This window comes from Aegilops tauschii, chromosome 7 (assembly GCF_002575655.3).
Source record: "Aegilops tauschii subsp. strangulata cultivar AL8/78 chromosome 7, Aet v6.0, whole genome shotgun sequence".
NCBI lineage: Eukaryota > Viridiplantae > Streptophyta > Magnoliopsida > Poales > Poaceae > Aegilops > Aegilops tauschii.
This window is the reverse complement of record NC_053041.3, coordinates 50,958,046-50,975,179: the sequence shown is the minus strand read 5'-3', so window position 1 is coordinate 50,975,179 and position 17,134 is coordinate 50,958,046. Positions and strand designations below refer to the sequence as shown.

General features: G+C 43.1%; 2 protein-coding genes and 1 pseudogene across 2 annotated transcripts; 1 reads left to right on the top strand and 2 right to left on the bottom strand.

Annotated features, from left to right (window-relative positions):
- Positions 1-317: 317 nt before the first annotated feature.
- On the top strand, positions 318-3,701 carry LOC109758960 (disease resistance protein RGA5-like). The gene is made up of 5 exons (XM_073503483.1): positions 318-525; positions 709-948; positions 1,084-1,162; positions 1,765-2,606; positions 2,788-3,701. Exons 1-5 carry the CDS (start codon positions 318-320, stop codon positions 3,699-3,701), a joined length of 2,283 nt encoding a protein of 760 aa, XP_073359584.1.
- A 1,876-nt stretch (positions 3,702-5,577) lies between these two features.
- Positions 5,578-10,512, bottom strand: LOC109758961 (anthocyanidin 5,3-O-glucosyltransferase-like; annotated as a pseudogene).
- A 5,041-nt stretch (positions 10,513-15,553) lies between these two features.
- Positions 15,554-16,009, bottom strand: LOC141026646 (uncharacterized). Its single transcript, XM_073503486.1, has one exon. It carries the CDS (start codon positions 16,007-16,009, stop codon positions 15,554-15,556), a length of 456 nt encoding a protein of 151 aa, XP_073359587.1.
- Positions 16,010-17,134: the final 1,125 nt, after the last annotated feature.

Genomic DNA, 17,134 nt, shown 5'->3' with positions numbered 1-17,134 from the left:
TCAGCATGTGTAGCTGTTTCTGTCATAATATAGGCCAGCTATGCTGAAATAATGCTCTATATCACCCATGCTGCATAAATAAAAGTAAGAAAAATAATGGAACATTGGAATCATTCTGTGCCATCCAACGATGCTTAAAACAAAGGAGTTGGTCCCTTCAAAGTACCCGAGCATTAGGTCCGCCTGATGATTATGCCTTCATTTCCTGTATTGTACAAATGTAGTACCCTCCACTTGTCCAGAAGGCATTCTTGATCTCAAAGAACTTTGAGTTCATACATAACTTGAGTGCCTGCTAGCACACAGAAGAGAAGACTATGGGTGTGGTGGCAGAGGCTGCTATGGGCTCCGTGATCTGGAAGCTTGGTGATTTGCTGCACGACGAGTACAAGCTGTTCAAAGAAGCCATGGACAGTATCATGTTCCTTAAAGCTGAGCTCGAGAGCATGCACATGTTCCTGAAGAAGATCTCAGATGCAGAGGAGGAGCCTGATGAACAAACCAAGTGCTCGGTGGATGAGGTGCGTGAGCTGTAGTACGACATCGAGGACAACATCTATGATTTCTTGTTTCATTCTGAACATGAGTCCAACAACACCCCCCAGCATGGCTTCAGGGGATTCATTGACAAGTGCATGAATTTGTTGAGTCACTTCAGTTCAAAAACTTTGTTTGGCCATCGTCATGATACCATAACGGAGTTTCAAGGCCTCAAGAGACGAGCTGTGGAGGCAAGCGAGCCACGCACGAGGTACAAGCTTGATGACGCTATCTTGAAGCCAAACAACACAGCCATAGATCTTCGCCTGCTCGCACTTTATGCGGAGACAGCGGGCCTTGTTGGTATCGAAGGGCCGAAGGAGGAATTAATTCAGTTGATGATGGAAGAAAAAAGTGTCTCTCCGCAGAAGCGGAAGGTTCTCTCAGTTGTGGGATTTGGAGGCCTTGGTAAGACTACACATGCAAATCAGATTTATCGCCAACTAGGAGCCTAGTTCGAGTGTCAAGCTTTTATTTCTGTATCCCAGAAACCAAATATAAGGAAAATTTTGAGAAGTATACTTTCTCAAGCTGGTTATGTAGCTCAGAAGGATATCAACATGGAAATATGGGATGAGGCTGAGTTGATCAGGACACTCCAAGAATTCCTTAAGAACAAGAGGTACGCCTCATGTCTGGTTTATTTCTTTTAATATTAGATCTGTTTTTACTGGATAGTTTAGCTAGCTAGTTTTCTGTTGGCGAAATTGCTTGTTCTTTCGAGCTTATATATATGCCTGTGGTTAACGGGTTTACATCCCTATTAGTAATGGTTTTGATCCTTTGGGATGGTCGTTTTATTAATGCAAATTAAACCATCAAGTTTCATGAAGCCTGCTCTATAATCATGCAATTAGTTGGTTTTTGAAAACTCTGCTGACACTTCAGAATCCAGATAAGCAACTATTCTCAAAGTTAGAAATCAGATAACTGTTTTCCGTATATTCTGGAAGTATGATTCCTCAAATCAACACCTCAGTTCTTCATGGAAGATTTGGCAACACATGGGATCTTCTGGCATCATGAAGGCTGAGCTAACATGCATAGTCTTATGCAGATTTTCCCCAAAGACATATGAACATTGAAAGTTTGATTGATACAATTTTTTTCTTGTTTTCGTCATTTTGGCCTTTTGGAATCAATTTCAAGAACGAGTGCATACTTTCATGTATATTTTACTTTGCGCATGACGCTTATTATACTTCGTATGAAATTGTTTGGCAGATACTTTATTGTTATTGATGACATATGGGATGAAATCACATGGAACATTATCAGATGCGCTCTTCCAGAAACCATGAAAGGTAGCAGAGTAATAACAACTACACGAATTGATACTGTGGGTATGTTGTGCTGCTCCAATCATTGTGAGTATGTTTATAGGATGAAGTCACTAAGCAACCAGGAGTCAAGACAGTTGTTTTTCAAGAGAGTATTTGGCTCAGAAGATCTTTGTCCTCCTTTTCTGGAAGAAGTTTCAGATAAAATTTTAAAAAGATGTGGCGGCTTGCCACTCGCAATTATTACTATATCTAGCCTTTTGGCTAGTCAACGAAGCAAACTGAAGGAGCAGTGGGAGCATGTACTGAATTCTCTGGGCTCCAACTTGGAAGTGCATCCCACCTTGGAAGGAATGAGACAAATACTAAGCCTTAGCTACAAAAACCTTCCTCATTATTTGAAGCCATGCATGCTATATATGGGTATATATCCAGAGGATTACACAATAGGGAAGAGTGATTTGGTTAGGCAATGGGTAGCCCAAGATTTTATAAGTAAAGCCCACGGGCGAGATCCGGAGGATGTTGCAGAGGGCTATTTTAATGAGCTTGTCAACCGCAGCATTGTTCAACCCGTAGATACAAATTCTAGTGAAGAGGTGTTGTCTTGTAGAATACATGATATGATGCTTGATCTTATTATACACAAGTGCAGAGAAGAGAACTTTATCACCACAATAGACGATTTACATGATATGGCTGGATTGCATGACAGGGTCCGTCGACTCTCACTCAATTTGGATGGTGTAATAGATGGCAGTCTTGGGAACCATCCATCTCTCACAAGTAAGAATGCTAGCAAGATTTGGTACCTCAGCATACAAACCTTCTTTATCACAGTTCAAGCACCTCCGGGTATTAACTCTTGAGTTTGCAAGAGCAAACCATGGACCCGTGCTACTTGACCTCACTGGAATTTGCCATTTGTTCCAATTGCGTTATCTAAAAGTTTTTGCTACTTTATTAGTGCTACCAGATAAAATTCGGGGAATACAACAATTGGAGACATTGGAATTAGGAGCTTTGACAAACTACCTTGTTCAAGTTTCACTTCCACCAGATGTTGTTCATTTGCGCCGGTTGTTGCATTTGACTATTCCTTATGGGACCCGTTTTCCCGAAGGGATTGGAAACTTGACAAGGATACGTACACTAAGATACTTTGATTTGTCATGGAACTCAATAGACAGCATCAGAGATCTTGGGGGTTTGACCAATTTGAGGGATCTTAGTATTAACTATACCAAATTTAACAGTGTGGCAGATGTACGTAAAATACGTATGGATGCTTTGAGCTATGCCCTTGAAAAACTTTGCAGCCCCGAATCTTCTTCGTGCTGCCTTCTTCAGAGACTCCATATGATGTGCAAGTTACCAAGGGTTCCCAACTCGATCAGAGAGCTCCGTAACCTCCACCACCTTGAAATTGAGGTTATAGAGGTGCTGGAGTATGATGTCAGAATCCTTGCACGGCTGCACTCACTTATCCACCTGAAATTGCACATCTTCGGAACTCCTAAACGGGTCATCATCTTTGGATTGGGATTCCCTGTTCTCAAGTGTTTTAGCATCACGTGTATCAATATATCATTCCTGACCTTCGAGGCAGGGGCAATGTCCAAGCTCCAACGGTTGGGGATAAATTTCAACGCACATGGATGGGAGCAGCTGGGTGCTCCACCTGTCGGCATCCAGCAACTGGCAGGTCTCAAGGAAGTCGCTGTACATATTGGGGGCTGCCACGCAGAGGAATCTGACAAAAATGCTGCAGAGTCTGCTTTAGGAAACGCCATTGACGTGCACCCAGGTGGATCTTCAGCTAACATCAAGTGCACAAACTCATGGTTTTGTTTTGAAGACTTCGGATTGGGCGGATTTTGAGGAATTTAACTTCAGCACTTGAAGGCCAAATGCCAGTATGTATGCACACTTCTACTAGAAATGAGGCAAAAATGATACTCCCTCCGTAAAGAAATATAAGAGTGTTTAGATTACTAAAGACGCTCTTATATTCGTTTGCATAGGGAGTAATTTTAAAACTCATTTTTATTCTCTTCATCAATTTCTCCCTGTTTATTACATGCATATAGATGTGAGACCTTTATTTTTCCAGATCCCACAGGAATGCATGTGAAATTCTCTGTTCCAAAATATGGCATTGGCCACAGTTTGTCGGGTTGTCATCAACAGGATTTCTGCACCAAGCGATTATCTTGGATCGCCACGCCAACGCTTGCTTCACGTGTATTACAGATAAAGTGTTAATGCAGAAATGTGGATGTGCACTGGCTCTGTCGTTGCAAGATTCTGCGTTGGCTCTGTTGATTTACCATTCTCTCTGAAGAACCTGTTCTCTACCAGCAGAGACCTATAAAAAGTGAGGATGTTTCGTGTCTATTTTACTTTGGCCTGATGTTCACTACACTGCCTTGTGAACATATTTTATAGAGAGTACTTTCTTTTAATTAATCACATGTATATGGGAGGAATGCGCATCATAGTATCATATGTTACAACGTGCTAAACTAAGCGTTCTAACCTGGTAGTACAAAATATACCCCCTGGCCCTGATGGCCTGAACCATTTTGTTGTGGAGACTTAGCCCTATAAACTGAATTTTCCTTTTGTGTGTGCGTGTTACACATATCACATAGTCATAATATTTGCACCAAAATTTCCAAGGCTACTTGTCATAGCATGACGTACATCCATAGAAAAAGAAACCAACTTCCTTCACAAACTTTTGATATGAAAAATGCTAAGTACATTCTGAATATTTCCATCAGAAGAAGAGGGAGCGAGAGAAGAACAAAGAGCAGAGCACTCCACAGATCACTGAATGCAGTTAGCCTGCTGCCTATATCTAACCTCAGCTGGCGTCCTGATCTTGCATGCCCCGAGCTTTCATGATTTTCACTGTACCTGCCTGTTACCAAGGACATCAATTTCGCGCTTCGATCCTCTTTGTAAAACTTGTTTGGCTAGGTGCAGTTAACTTCCCCTTATAGGGATCAACCCTGATTGCAGCAGCTTTAGTACTAACAATTTTGAAAAAGACCTTAAGCAAATTAATGGACCTATATTTCCGGATTATACCAGCATCAACAATTTTGGGCAACAAACTTATGGCCCCATAGCTGTTTCTTTTGACATCCAGTATATGGTCATAAACATCCTGATTTATGTTTATCAAATCATCTTTAATGACATGGTTATTTGCATGGTGGTTGGTGGGCAGGACTTCGGTGGCTACTGCTCCGTTAGGCTGGTCACAACGGGAAGTATCATATACTAGTATCATATTACCTCCATAATACATAGTATTATAACTTGGTACTATCATAGTAGTTTTATTTATTGTCATGCAAGAAACATAATAGTACATCATTTAATATGATACGGTATCATATTATGATACCCAACCCTCCTTTTCCTTATTTAAGGCCCTGTTTGGATTAGCAAGTTTCTCTCAATTACACTTGTAAAAAATACAGGTCTCTGCTCGTCGGTTCCGTTTCTGGCCGAAAATGACTCATCACCGGTATAATGCACCTGTAAATTTTACACCTCTGTATTGCAATACACCGAATCCAAGTGCGGCCTAATTGTGTGTTATATAAGCGACAATGTTTAGTTGGCATGCATAATACTACCATGATACTCTCACTGTGACCAGCCTTAAAAATCAAATCACTATGGCGTTTTTTTCTTGAACAGAAACGAGAGACGCGCAATCGAGCGAGGCCACCTCGTGATCTCATCTCCCTTGTGAAGCTAAAGCCATCCAGCTCTCCACCAGTTGTGTCAAGGTCACAACCGACTCCCCGCCCGGGATCAGCGCCTCCTTGCCCAGCCGCATGGCCGCCAAGGTCCGCTCTCATAGCACCCTCCCGCCGTCAGACTCCATCATCCACCTCACCTTGGACGCCACTTCGTCGGCCTGGACCACCTCCTTGTCGTACCCTTCCACCGGCACGGCCAGACCCAGCTCTTTCTCCAGGAACACTATGTTAACCCGTTGCTCCGCGTAGAGTGGCCAGGTCAGCATGGGCACGCCGGCCATGACCGTCTCTAGCACGGAGTTCCACCCGCAGTGCGTCACGAAGGCACCCACCTCGTCGTGCGCCAGCACGTCACGCTGCGGTGCCCACGACTTGACGATGAGACCCGTGCTCTTGGTCCGCTCCAGGAAGCCCTCGGGGAGGAGAGCGTCGCTCCGGCTCCGGCAACTTGTCTAGCTTCTTCGCCGGGTCGTCGATGTCCCTGGGCGGGCTCCGCACAACCCAGAAGAACCTTTTGCCACTCGCCTCCAGGCCAATGGCTAGCTCTCTGGTCTGATTTGCGCTGAATAGGCTGCGGCTGCCGAAGCACAGGAACACCACGCTGGCCTTGGGCTGTGTGTCTAGCCATGCCAGGCACTCTCGGCCGCGCTTCACGCCCACCTCCTCCGCCTTGATCAATGGCCCGATGCAGTAGACAGGAGGCGTCGGGAGGCCGGGAGGTGTGCAGAGCCCGACACTAATGGCATCCGCGGCGCGGGGCTCCAGCGAGCAGAAGGTGTTGACAATGATGCCCTGGGAGCGGCAGCGGTAGGGGGCCACCCTCATGAAAGCTCTATACACCGCGTCATGACGATCCATGAGCGGCTTGAAGCAGTGCATTGCCGGAAACGAGGAGATTCCCGGCACGCGCACGAGCTCCTCGCCCATGTCCCGAAAGGTGGCGGTGCTCTGAGCGTGCAGCACCGGAAGGTACAAGAAAATGGCCAGAGTCTCGGCGCAGCATGTGAAGAAGCAGTAGGCGGGGATGCCAAGCTCCGTGGCGACATCCACGGCGACACTGCATAAGAAGTCCACCACCAGAAGAAGTCCGCCACCAGGATGGCCGGGGAGGCGCCTGTTAGAAAAATTTTAGGGTTAATGTAATAGGATCTTGATCTCCTGATTAGAACACCTGATCATATATGTAAATAAGGGGTGGCACTAACCAGACTTGAGATTGTCCATGGCGGCATGGCGATGGCCATGGCCTTCTTGTGGTGTGGAATTGGTTGATGTAGTGGTAGCAGAGGCGCCATTGTCGTGGAAGAAGACGCCGGCACTCACCTTGGAAGTGGCCGGCGGTGGTTTTGGCCTTCTGATCCCTGCAGCGCCCGTATAGGATCGGATGTTAGGAGTACTTGGGTCTTTCCTGTAAGTATGTTATCTCGCTTCACCGAGACTTCGACCTCCTCTTTATATATTTGTGTGGCGCTATGGGACCAGGGACCTAAACCAGTTGGTTTTGGGTGCCCCGATCAGGCACTTACGTGAGAGGACGTGGTCTACCACGTATCCATATCTTTCTCTCGTTTGTTAGACGAGATCAACTCCAACATTCTCCCCCTTGATCGTAAGGATAACAAACACCATAAGCCCACTCTTAATAGAAATAATATACCAAAGTAAGGTGTTGGAAAGACCAATGAAGTGTCATCGAACCTCAATACTTATAGTACACCATTCTATCTTGAAATGGATAACATAATACTTTATGGAAGTTGGTTTATATAACGGTCCTCATTTCCAGGATCAAAAGGCTTTCTTAACCCATGCCGGCAACCTTATCATAGAAGGGTAAATGGTAAGCCTTAGTAAGCGGAACCGCAAAAGCTTATAAATAAAATATCTTATGTTTGATCCTGGCCTCTATCTTTCACAATAGAGACATAATGTCAATGGGTTTGGCAAAACCATTTAACTTGTTGTTACTCGCATAGAAAACTGCGTGTTCATATTGCAGTAGGTGGTTACAAAATGCTGTCTACCACCATAATTTCGGGAAAAAATTTCTTGACATACAACCTGACCAATAGCCTCTTAACATGCCACATAAGTAAGTGCATTGTTTCTAATCCCATCAGTGTCATTATAGAGCTTTTCCACGATATAGCTCCATGTGCGAGAGTGAGGATGTAACATAGACTGGAAACTTTAAGATACACACATCTCACAGAAACAATGTCGGAATATCCTAGGATATCGAAGTTATTAGACTTCTTATCAGTGGGCATGTAAACTTTATTGTCTTGCATATTTGCAAGACATTTGGCGGCTTTTCCAGTGGTCCATTTCTGGACTTACTTGTATATTTGCCAATTATCCCGATCACAAACAAGGGCATGTTCATACTTGAATACACATATTACTTCCGACAACTGAAGTATAAGGAACCGACATTATCTTATCAGTTCATAATGCTTCCTTGGACACTAAAATGTCCACCTTTATTGCCCTTGACTTTAGTAGCAGGTGCGATAAGAGTACTACCACATAATGTTTTCTTTCGTACTCTATCGATGTATGTCGTCATGATAAAACTTATACCCCTTTTGGACCTATATCTTGGCGAAACTCAATACAAACAAGGTATAGGGCATGACCAAGATTCGTTATGTCATAAATAGGAGATAGAAAATTCTTGGCCCACCAAAAATATTCAATCTTCTCAAGGTAGTATACTTACTCCCCGTGATTTTTATGGTATTAGTGTCCCGACGCTCTTCTTATTTCATAATTGAATTTCTTGGGGCAACATACCTTGTGTTAACTTCACCTATTTGACGGAACCTTACGGTTAAGTCATACAGACATTCTTAACTTAGTCAACGCAAGAGCATGTTATAATAATAGCACAAGCGTAAAAAAAACTCACTGAGGAAACTCTATTGAGTTCCATACATCATTAGAACTCATTATCACACAAGCCTCTAAGATGATCATTCACACACATTATCAATCAGTCTCAACATTAATTATTAAAAAAATATTTCTTCTCAACATACCTGATGCATATGAACAAAGATCTAATAGTTATCGTTAAGATTCATGTTCATATGCTCCAGTTTCCTGATGATCACTTTATTTAGAAGATGGAAAACATATCCAAAATCTTGATAATAATCATTTTAGTTCTAAACCACAACACCGTCAGGCAGAAGATGGAAAAGAACTTCATGAGCCGCGACACATGATCATAAAACGATGTTGGTCAGAAATATAACCACGAGCCACATGATGCTGACAAACTTGCCATTTTGAGTGAAGTGTGACATGCGATTACAAACAATGTTGGTCAGAAATATAACCACGAGCCACATCATGCTGACAAATTTGCCACTTTGAGTGAAGTGTGACATGTGATTATAAACAACGTTGGTCAGAAATATAACCACGAGCCACATCATAATTAACATTAGATTACCAAGCTTGCCACTATGTCATTCACGTGTCCTTCGTAATGCTCATAGGGGAATAAATACACAGTAACACGATAAAAGGAGTCGGAACATTCATGTGATTTTCATTCACCATAATCATTCATTCTCCAAAGTAAGGCTTCTCGTTGGTTCCATCCTACAAGGAGAACCGTTGCTTAATACATTCATCATTTCCCATATTTAATGAGACATTCCATTCTCCCCCTCGAAATGTGGTAAACATGATTCCACAATTTCGACGAGGTCTCGTTAGTCACTTACATCTTAAGAGTGCCAAGGCACATATCATTCATCGAGGACATCAATATTCTCACCACATGGTAAGACTAACATTGAAACGGTTGCATTACAAAGAACAAAAGGTTCATATGAATAAAGAAAATGTCTTATAATGCTTTGCTCTTTATTATCCTCAATCATCATATCAAAACCCCTTAAAGCCCAATTTCAACAGGTAATATATCTTTAAAATATATCTCAATAGAGGCCAAATACTCTTTGGCATATACCGAGTCAGGAATTGCATTCTTTAGCTCGGAGGAGATAGTATGCTTCATCATAAGGAGTGAAATATGGTTTGACTTCTCCCACTCAACTGCTTTTGGGTCATACTTTCCCTTCTCCTCAGTAGAATTCTCAATAGAAACTCTAGGAGCCACCCAAGTACTCCTAACATCCGATCCTATACGGGCGCTGCAGGGATCAGAAGGCCAAAACCACCGCCGGCCACTTCCAAGGTGAGTGCCGGCGTCTTCTTCCACGACAATGGCGCCTCTGCTACCACTACATCACCCAATTCCACACCACAAGAAAGCCATGGCCATGGCCATGCCGCCATGGACAATCTCAAGTCTGGTTAGTGCCACCCCTTATTTACATATATGGTCAGGTGTTCTAATCAGGAGATCAAGATCCTATTACATTAACCCTAAAGGTATTTTCTAACAGCGCCGGCCAGGAAGTCACGAGCTGCGGATTGGAGACGCGGGCGGCCTCGACGGGCGGGTGCTCGGCAGGCGGGAGGCAGTGGAAGGAGATGGAGGGGTTGGCCGCGGTGACGCCGGCCAGGAAAGGCCCCATAGCGCCCGTGTCGTACGGCGGCTTGATGATGACGATGGTGACGGCGAGGCCGCGAGCGGCCAAGATTTTGCCGAGCTCGCAACAGAGAGCCTGGTAATGACTGGTGTACTTGTACTAGGCATGCCATTGCCACTCTTTCGGTAAATACTAACGGAAATTAATCGACTGGTCACAAACTCACAACTGAAGTAGCTGGACTTGGTGTGGTGGTAAATACCTTTCTTCAGCAACAACAGGCAACCTGAGCAGCGTGGTACAGGTACATGAGCAATGTGCAGAGGACCTACGCTGCACCAATAGAAGATCTCGCCAAGGTACAGGTACATGAGCAGCGTGGCCAGCAATGTTTGCCATGCTGTAAGACGTAGACCTCGCCAAGCTGCAAGATTGAAGCGTGGCTTGCCCTGGCATCAAACTAAGTTGTGCTAGCACATTCCTGTGGCAAGGACCCCGTTAACCAAGCTGGCGACTGGTTATCAGAAAGATTGGAGAAACACTATGAGGAAGACCCCGATCTAAGAAAGCATCGTAGAGAAGCTAACCGTCGCTATCTTTTTTTTTTTAGGGAAGCTAACTGTCAATCTGCAGACGAGGAAATAGCCCAAGCTGAAAAGAAATGGCAAAGTAATGTCGCCAAAGAAGTAGCCTGAGTGTACGCCGAGTGCGCTTTGCCGAGTTTTTGGCCCTTCACCGAGTGTCCGTGTCAGTCGGCGTAGAGTGAAATTCCAGTAGTGACATGTGATTGCCATGTTGTTCTTCTCCTACTGCACTTCCAGTACTATTTTTAGAAATCAAAGCAAATAAGAAGTTATTGTTATGATGACTTTATATATAGTGTGGCTACATGCTTGCTAACAATATTGGTTGAAACTGAACACATGCCTAAGGTTAGATAAATATAAGTCAAAAGACGCAACATCCAAGCCCTCGAGATATGTGATAGTAGTGTTGCCCATCAAGTAAGTACTTGCTGGTTTCTAAAGGTCCTTTTTGTCTGCTTAATTGGTTGTGACATTACAATTCAGAGCTGCCTTGTGTTGTTAGTGTTTGTTCTGTTGAATGCACAGCTTCAATGCATCTTGAGTTCACATCCATGTCCTGTTTGTATGGAGAATGTCGCTCTCCTGCATACTCCGCCCTTTAATGTTCAAGTGTGATGAAAAATATGGGCCCTGGTGTGTTTGTTGATTGGAGTTAACTGACATCATTTTATTTTTGTATCTGTGTTGAAATAGGAACTGTTATTCACTTCAAACATGTACGTGTAACTACAATCAAACAATCTTCTCTAAGTCTAGCACTTGGATATTATCTCAAACCTAAACCTTCATTTGACAAATGCAGGTTTCTAATTAAATGCTGCACTACGAAATGTTTTATCAAAATACTGAATTTAGTTATTTGTAATGAATAATGCTTCTCCACTATCAGGATACTTTTTGATTGTTCTGGTGACAATCCTAGCCTAAGAAGTCTGCCTTCGCTTAGAGGACCATCTAGGACCCGTTTTGGTCGCCTTTGGTTTATATATTTTGTCCCAGTTGGGAACAATGTCATTTCTATTCGGGCGTGTTAATACTGCAAGACTCGCAAATTAACATGAAATATTTTTGTTTCTCCGATGCACTAAAAATAGGGAGTCAAATTATATTATCTTAAATTAACATGGGAAAATCGCATCACATTCCATGTTAGCTATGCATTCTAATTATAGAAATACCGAGATACCTATTATAGCTAGATGAACACATAACAAGTCCCGCATCAACACGCGGGGTATCATCTAGTAGTTTTAAAGTATGTGAACATTTTTAAATTTGTGAAGCTTTTTCTAAATTCATAACATTTTTAAACCCACAAATATTTTAAAATTTGTGAAAAAAATAAATTTAATTATTTGCAATATTTTTTAAATCCATGAACACTTGCGAATATTTTCAAATTAAAAAATATGTCCGCTTTTTTCGAAGCTAGTAGTGGAGCGACCTAGAAAATACTAAGGGAGCGAGCAAAACACGGAGCTGAGCTAAGTCGGCAGGAGCTTCGTATTGACCCATGTGAGCATCATAGTAGCAATTCCACGGTTTGGGCGCGGCATAGGAGCTCTCAAGAGGCTCACACAACAATCACTGGCTGATACCGAAGTTAAAACATAGAAGGGCACCATAACCACACACCAAATAATTCCACTATGCTCCGAGAACAAATACCGCCTCCAACATTAACTCAACACGATATACGAATGCATAAAAACACCACCATAGCAGAATTAACACAGATAAAATAGAAACGGAACAATCAATTGTAATTACGTACTAGAGACAAAATTGTTAATCCCACGAGTGAAGAACGGCGTGCCGAAGCGTGCATTAGCCTTTAGTTTATTAGATGTGGCCTCGGTAGCAAACATAATGTAGACTCTAGAAACAAAATTTTAAGATGTTCATAAATGTTATAAATTTCACGACTTTTAATATATATCAGAATATAAAAGATACACCAAATTTACAAATGTGTTTATGAACTAAAAAATTAAAACAGAAAAGGGATGGTTCTTATTTAAAGAGCAAAAAACTGGACGAATTAGTTGCAAAAACCTGAAGAAATGGAAAGGAAACATAAAATAAAAATGGAACAAAGATCAACGGAAAACATTGAAAATCTGTATATTAAAAAAAATGACCAACACGTGAGAGACCAGTAAAGATAATGCATCCTGAAGAAAATTACAAAAAAAAAAATCAAAACAAAAACCGTTCGATGCGGAGCGGATGAAAGATAATCGGCCCAACGACCAGACGATGCCAGAGTGTGCGGTTTTTATGAAAAGAGAACTCTTCTTCTCTACAAGCAATGAATATGAAATACCAGTTGTGCAATGTTCGTCGGAAAATGCTATTTTTTGTGCACCGTCACTGAATGTAGGGAGATTGCACATCCCTTGCTTTTTAATGCGCCATCTCGTTTCTCATGTTTTCTTTCTTTCTCTCGCCCACCACTTTACTCGGATTGTCTTTATGGTTTTCCATCTTGAGTTGGTTTCTATACGAGGTTTCTTGGTTTTTTTGGTTGGATTTTTAAAAACATGATTTTTTTTATTTCTTCCAGTTTTCTTTAATTTCTTTTTCATTTTTTTCTTTCTATCAAAGATGTTCACCAAATTTAAAAAGTTTTCACGGTTTCCAAGAATATACATGACACTTGAAAAAATGCTCATGATTTAAAAAATATTTAAATCTTTCAAAAATTGTTAACATTTCTTATAAAATACTCACAATTTTCAAAACTGTTTAATACTAGTTGTTTTTTCATTACGATGGAACGCCCATATTATTTTTCTCTTTTTAAGCACTTTTGTCTGGTCAAGGAAATATGCAAAATACATTTTCATTTTTGAACAACCATATACTTTTATCCTCTTTTTGGAAAATAGAAATAAAAAGATGCATAATATTTTGGACAGAGAAAGAATAGCTGGTGTGGTGGATGATGAGATCAAGAAGTCGAGGGTGTATTCTACAAAACATTAGAGCGCTTCAGGAATAAATGTATGGAATTGAAAGGAAGCTGTGTAAATTTCTAGCACGTGTCTTGATGAAATAAATTTTGAACATAATACGTTGCCGCCGAAATATGAGTGGAATGGCCTTTACAAACACGTGAGATGCAAGTATATATGTGAGAGAATACCGTAGAACAATTTACACATAGACCGCTAGAAGGTCATGCATGTTTATGCAAGGATGCACGGATTACACACACAGTTTACATCTGATTTTTTACACAAAAGGAAGGCCAAAGTATGTCCCTTCGATTCGGAACGACATGTCCAATGTACTAGCTAGGTGATGAATCTATCACTACGTACAGTTTCCCAGGGCGGGGGGGGGGGGGGGGGGGGGGGGGGGGGGGGGGGGGCGGCCGCCCCAGGCCCCCAAGATCGAGGGGCCCCTCCCTAGGTATACACATGTTAGCTATGGTCCAACATATTTCCGGTCATCAAAAAAAATTCTGTGGACTAGACGGCTGGGCCTCAGGCAGCACGATGGAACGTACGCACGATGGTCTAACATATTTGCCGGTAGGAAGGGAGCCAGCGATCGATTCGGTCGTTCCTAGTTACTACGTGCACGTTAAAAAAAGGAACTGATTGATCCTTTCCGATTTTTTCCTTGATTAGTTCGTGCATGTCGATAAAAAAGGAACAGATTGATCCCTTCTTCCATCTCGCACGCAGCGATTCCCAATTTCTCAGCGGCCCTTTCCTTCTAAAACAAAATTTCCTCACTAATTCAGATCAACCGCCGATTTCAATTCCCTGCCTCCATGGGGGCCATCGGAGCCCTGCCTTGCTCTCCGTCCGTCAACGATTCGACCATCCGAGGTATATCTTCTATTCATATTGAGGTTCCTAGTCTATTAGATGAATAGCCGACATATCGGTACTGTTCAACAATTGTCAATTGATGCAATTTATTTATTTATTTTCAGCATTGTGTCTTATATATCCTGTCATCCATAAGAAAGTTGTGGATGAATTAGTACAATCACAGAGTGGAAATATTCATAATTTTTTCTAAGAGAGTTGGCATTCCATAGAGGAAGGGCAACCAACTAATGGCAATTAAGAACTTGATCAGCGAGAAGAAAATATCGACACCAACAGCAACGATAACAACGTAAGGTGCTCTGACCTCTGAGTATGTAGGTAATTCATTGGATGTACATGTACAGTCAGCTAGTGATCATGAACAACCAGTTTATGCTACTGATATTTATGAAAAAATTAGGATAATCTTGATAAAAATACAAGAAACATCTTACTTGAGAAAGGGTCTATGAGAGAGGACAGAAAATGCCATACCATCTACATGATGCAGGAAGATGTTTTTCATATGGTCATTATCATAGGAAATTAAGAAATGGGAGGAACATGATAAAAATGACTAGTTTATTCAAAAGATGTCGACAAAGCTTTTTGCTTCCATTGTAAGACCTTCAAGTCTAGCATTAGTAGGAGTTTATTCCAAAGGTTGACAAAGTCTTTTGCTTCAACTATAAGATCTTCATGTCTACCATTAGCACGAATCAGAGATCATCAGCACATGATGGATTAGGACATTTTTAGGTAATATGTGTAAATTATTTGATATATATACTGATTTTGGATGCATGTAGGTGTTATTGGCAATATTTCATACATATGCAGATTAATTTTTATCGCTATTATGTCTACATTAAGAGCCCCGGGTTTTAGTCTCGCCCCGGACCCCCAAAATCTCAGGACTGGCCCTGAGGTCTCCTAGCCCCGAGCTTCACGCATGCATGGAGACTGAACTCGACCTAAGCATCTCAGCTTTGAGCCTGGTGCGTGACTGTCGACCGGAAGCTCACCCTAAGCATCATCATGATCAGTTTCGATGTCGTCCACAGGAACATCGCCAAACACATGCAACCCCAAGGCAGCCATCCACAAGAAATGTAGGTGTGCAGCAGTACAATCTGCGGTGGCGGCGGGCGCCGTGACGACCTCGCGACGGCACATGGGGCAGCTCTCTTTCTCCTGCAGCCACCTCTCTACGCACGGCCCGTGGAACCGGTGCCCGCACGGCGTCTCCTTCCACGCGGCCGCGTCGTCCTCCTCCAAGCAGATCGGGCAGCTGAGCTCCTCGTCGTCGTCGTCGGACGGCGCGTCCACGGTCTTCAGCGCCCCGGCCACCAACGCGGCCAACTCCGGGTCGTCTGCATCTCCCACGACGCCGACGCCGACGAAGTCCTCGGGTAGAATGTCCTCGTGACCGCCTTCTTCTTGTAGCAGGTCCATCGCAAGCGACGGCATTAAGCTAGCCATCGCGCGTGAGAGAGATCGAAGAGCTTGATCAGTTCCTCGCCGGCTACGTACTACTCCCTCTGTTCCAAAATAGATGACTCAACTTTATACTAACTTCAGTATAAAGTTAGTACAAAGTTGGGTCATCTATTTTGAAACGGAGGGATTATGTACGTACGTGATGGTGAAGTGAAACCGGATCTGATCGCAGGAGATCGATGCTCGGGGAGGCAATGGGAATATGCGAGCGTGCGGCAGATTACTTATAGTGCTTCGGGCTTGGATGGTAGGAGAGGAGATCGATCGGGAAACACGTTCTCGTGCCGGAGTAGGATAGGATTACCACGGCAGGAGGGGAAGCAACGAGTTCGTCTCTGATCGGCATGTTGGGCAGTTGGAGTCCGATATGGGGGGATTTCCCAACGAAATTTCTACTGAACTTCGGATTTCAGATTACCACGGGTACGCCCAACTCCATTTCTACTGAACTTCGATTTCAGATTTTCCAACGAAATTGACGGTGCAACGCTGTTTGTTTAGAAACACGGTACAGAGCCAGACGCTCATCCACCCATCCCTATGAACGCACATCCTATCTCTATGAGTGCCTCCGAGTGACCGAACTGGCACATCATCTTGACATTGACGAACTCGTCATAGATGCCTTTGTAGTCGACGGGAACATCTCCTCCCACTGAACGCACAATGCCAAAAGGCCTGAAAAAAATGAAAAAAATGCGAGCACCAGCGTCAAGTCTAGAACTTGAACCTTAGTGGGTTGGAGATACCACTGTCATTCTAACCATCTAACCACTGGTTGGTTCACAACTCTGTTATAAGACTAGTGACATGTCTGATCATATTTTGCAACATAGCGTATGTTGATACTATTTTCGTTCACTTAAACCTAGCTAAGCGCCATCCCCCAACCTCGCCACCATTGCTGCCGGCTGGTGTGGCGGCGCCTGGATCCATGTCCCTCCTGTTATGGCGGCGCTGCCTATCCACATTTGCAACGGCCTCTTATGACATCTCTAACTGATCCCCAATAACCAGTTAAACGAGGATTTACACCGACTCGACCGCGACTCACAAATATACTCGGGCGACTGCTCACTGAGTGAAATTTCTCCACCCACTTCGCCT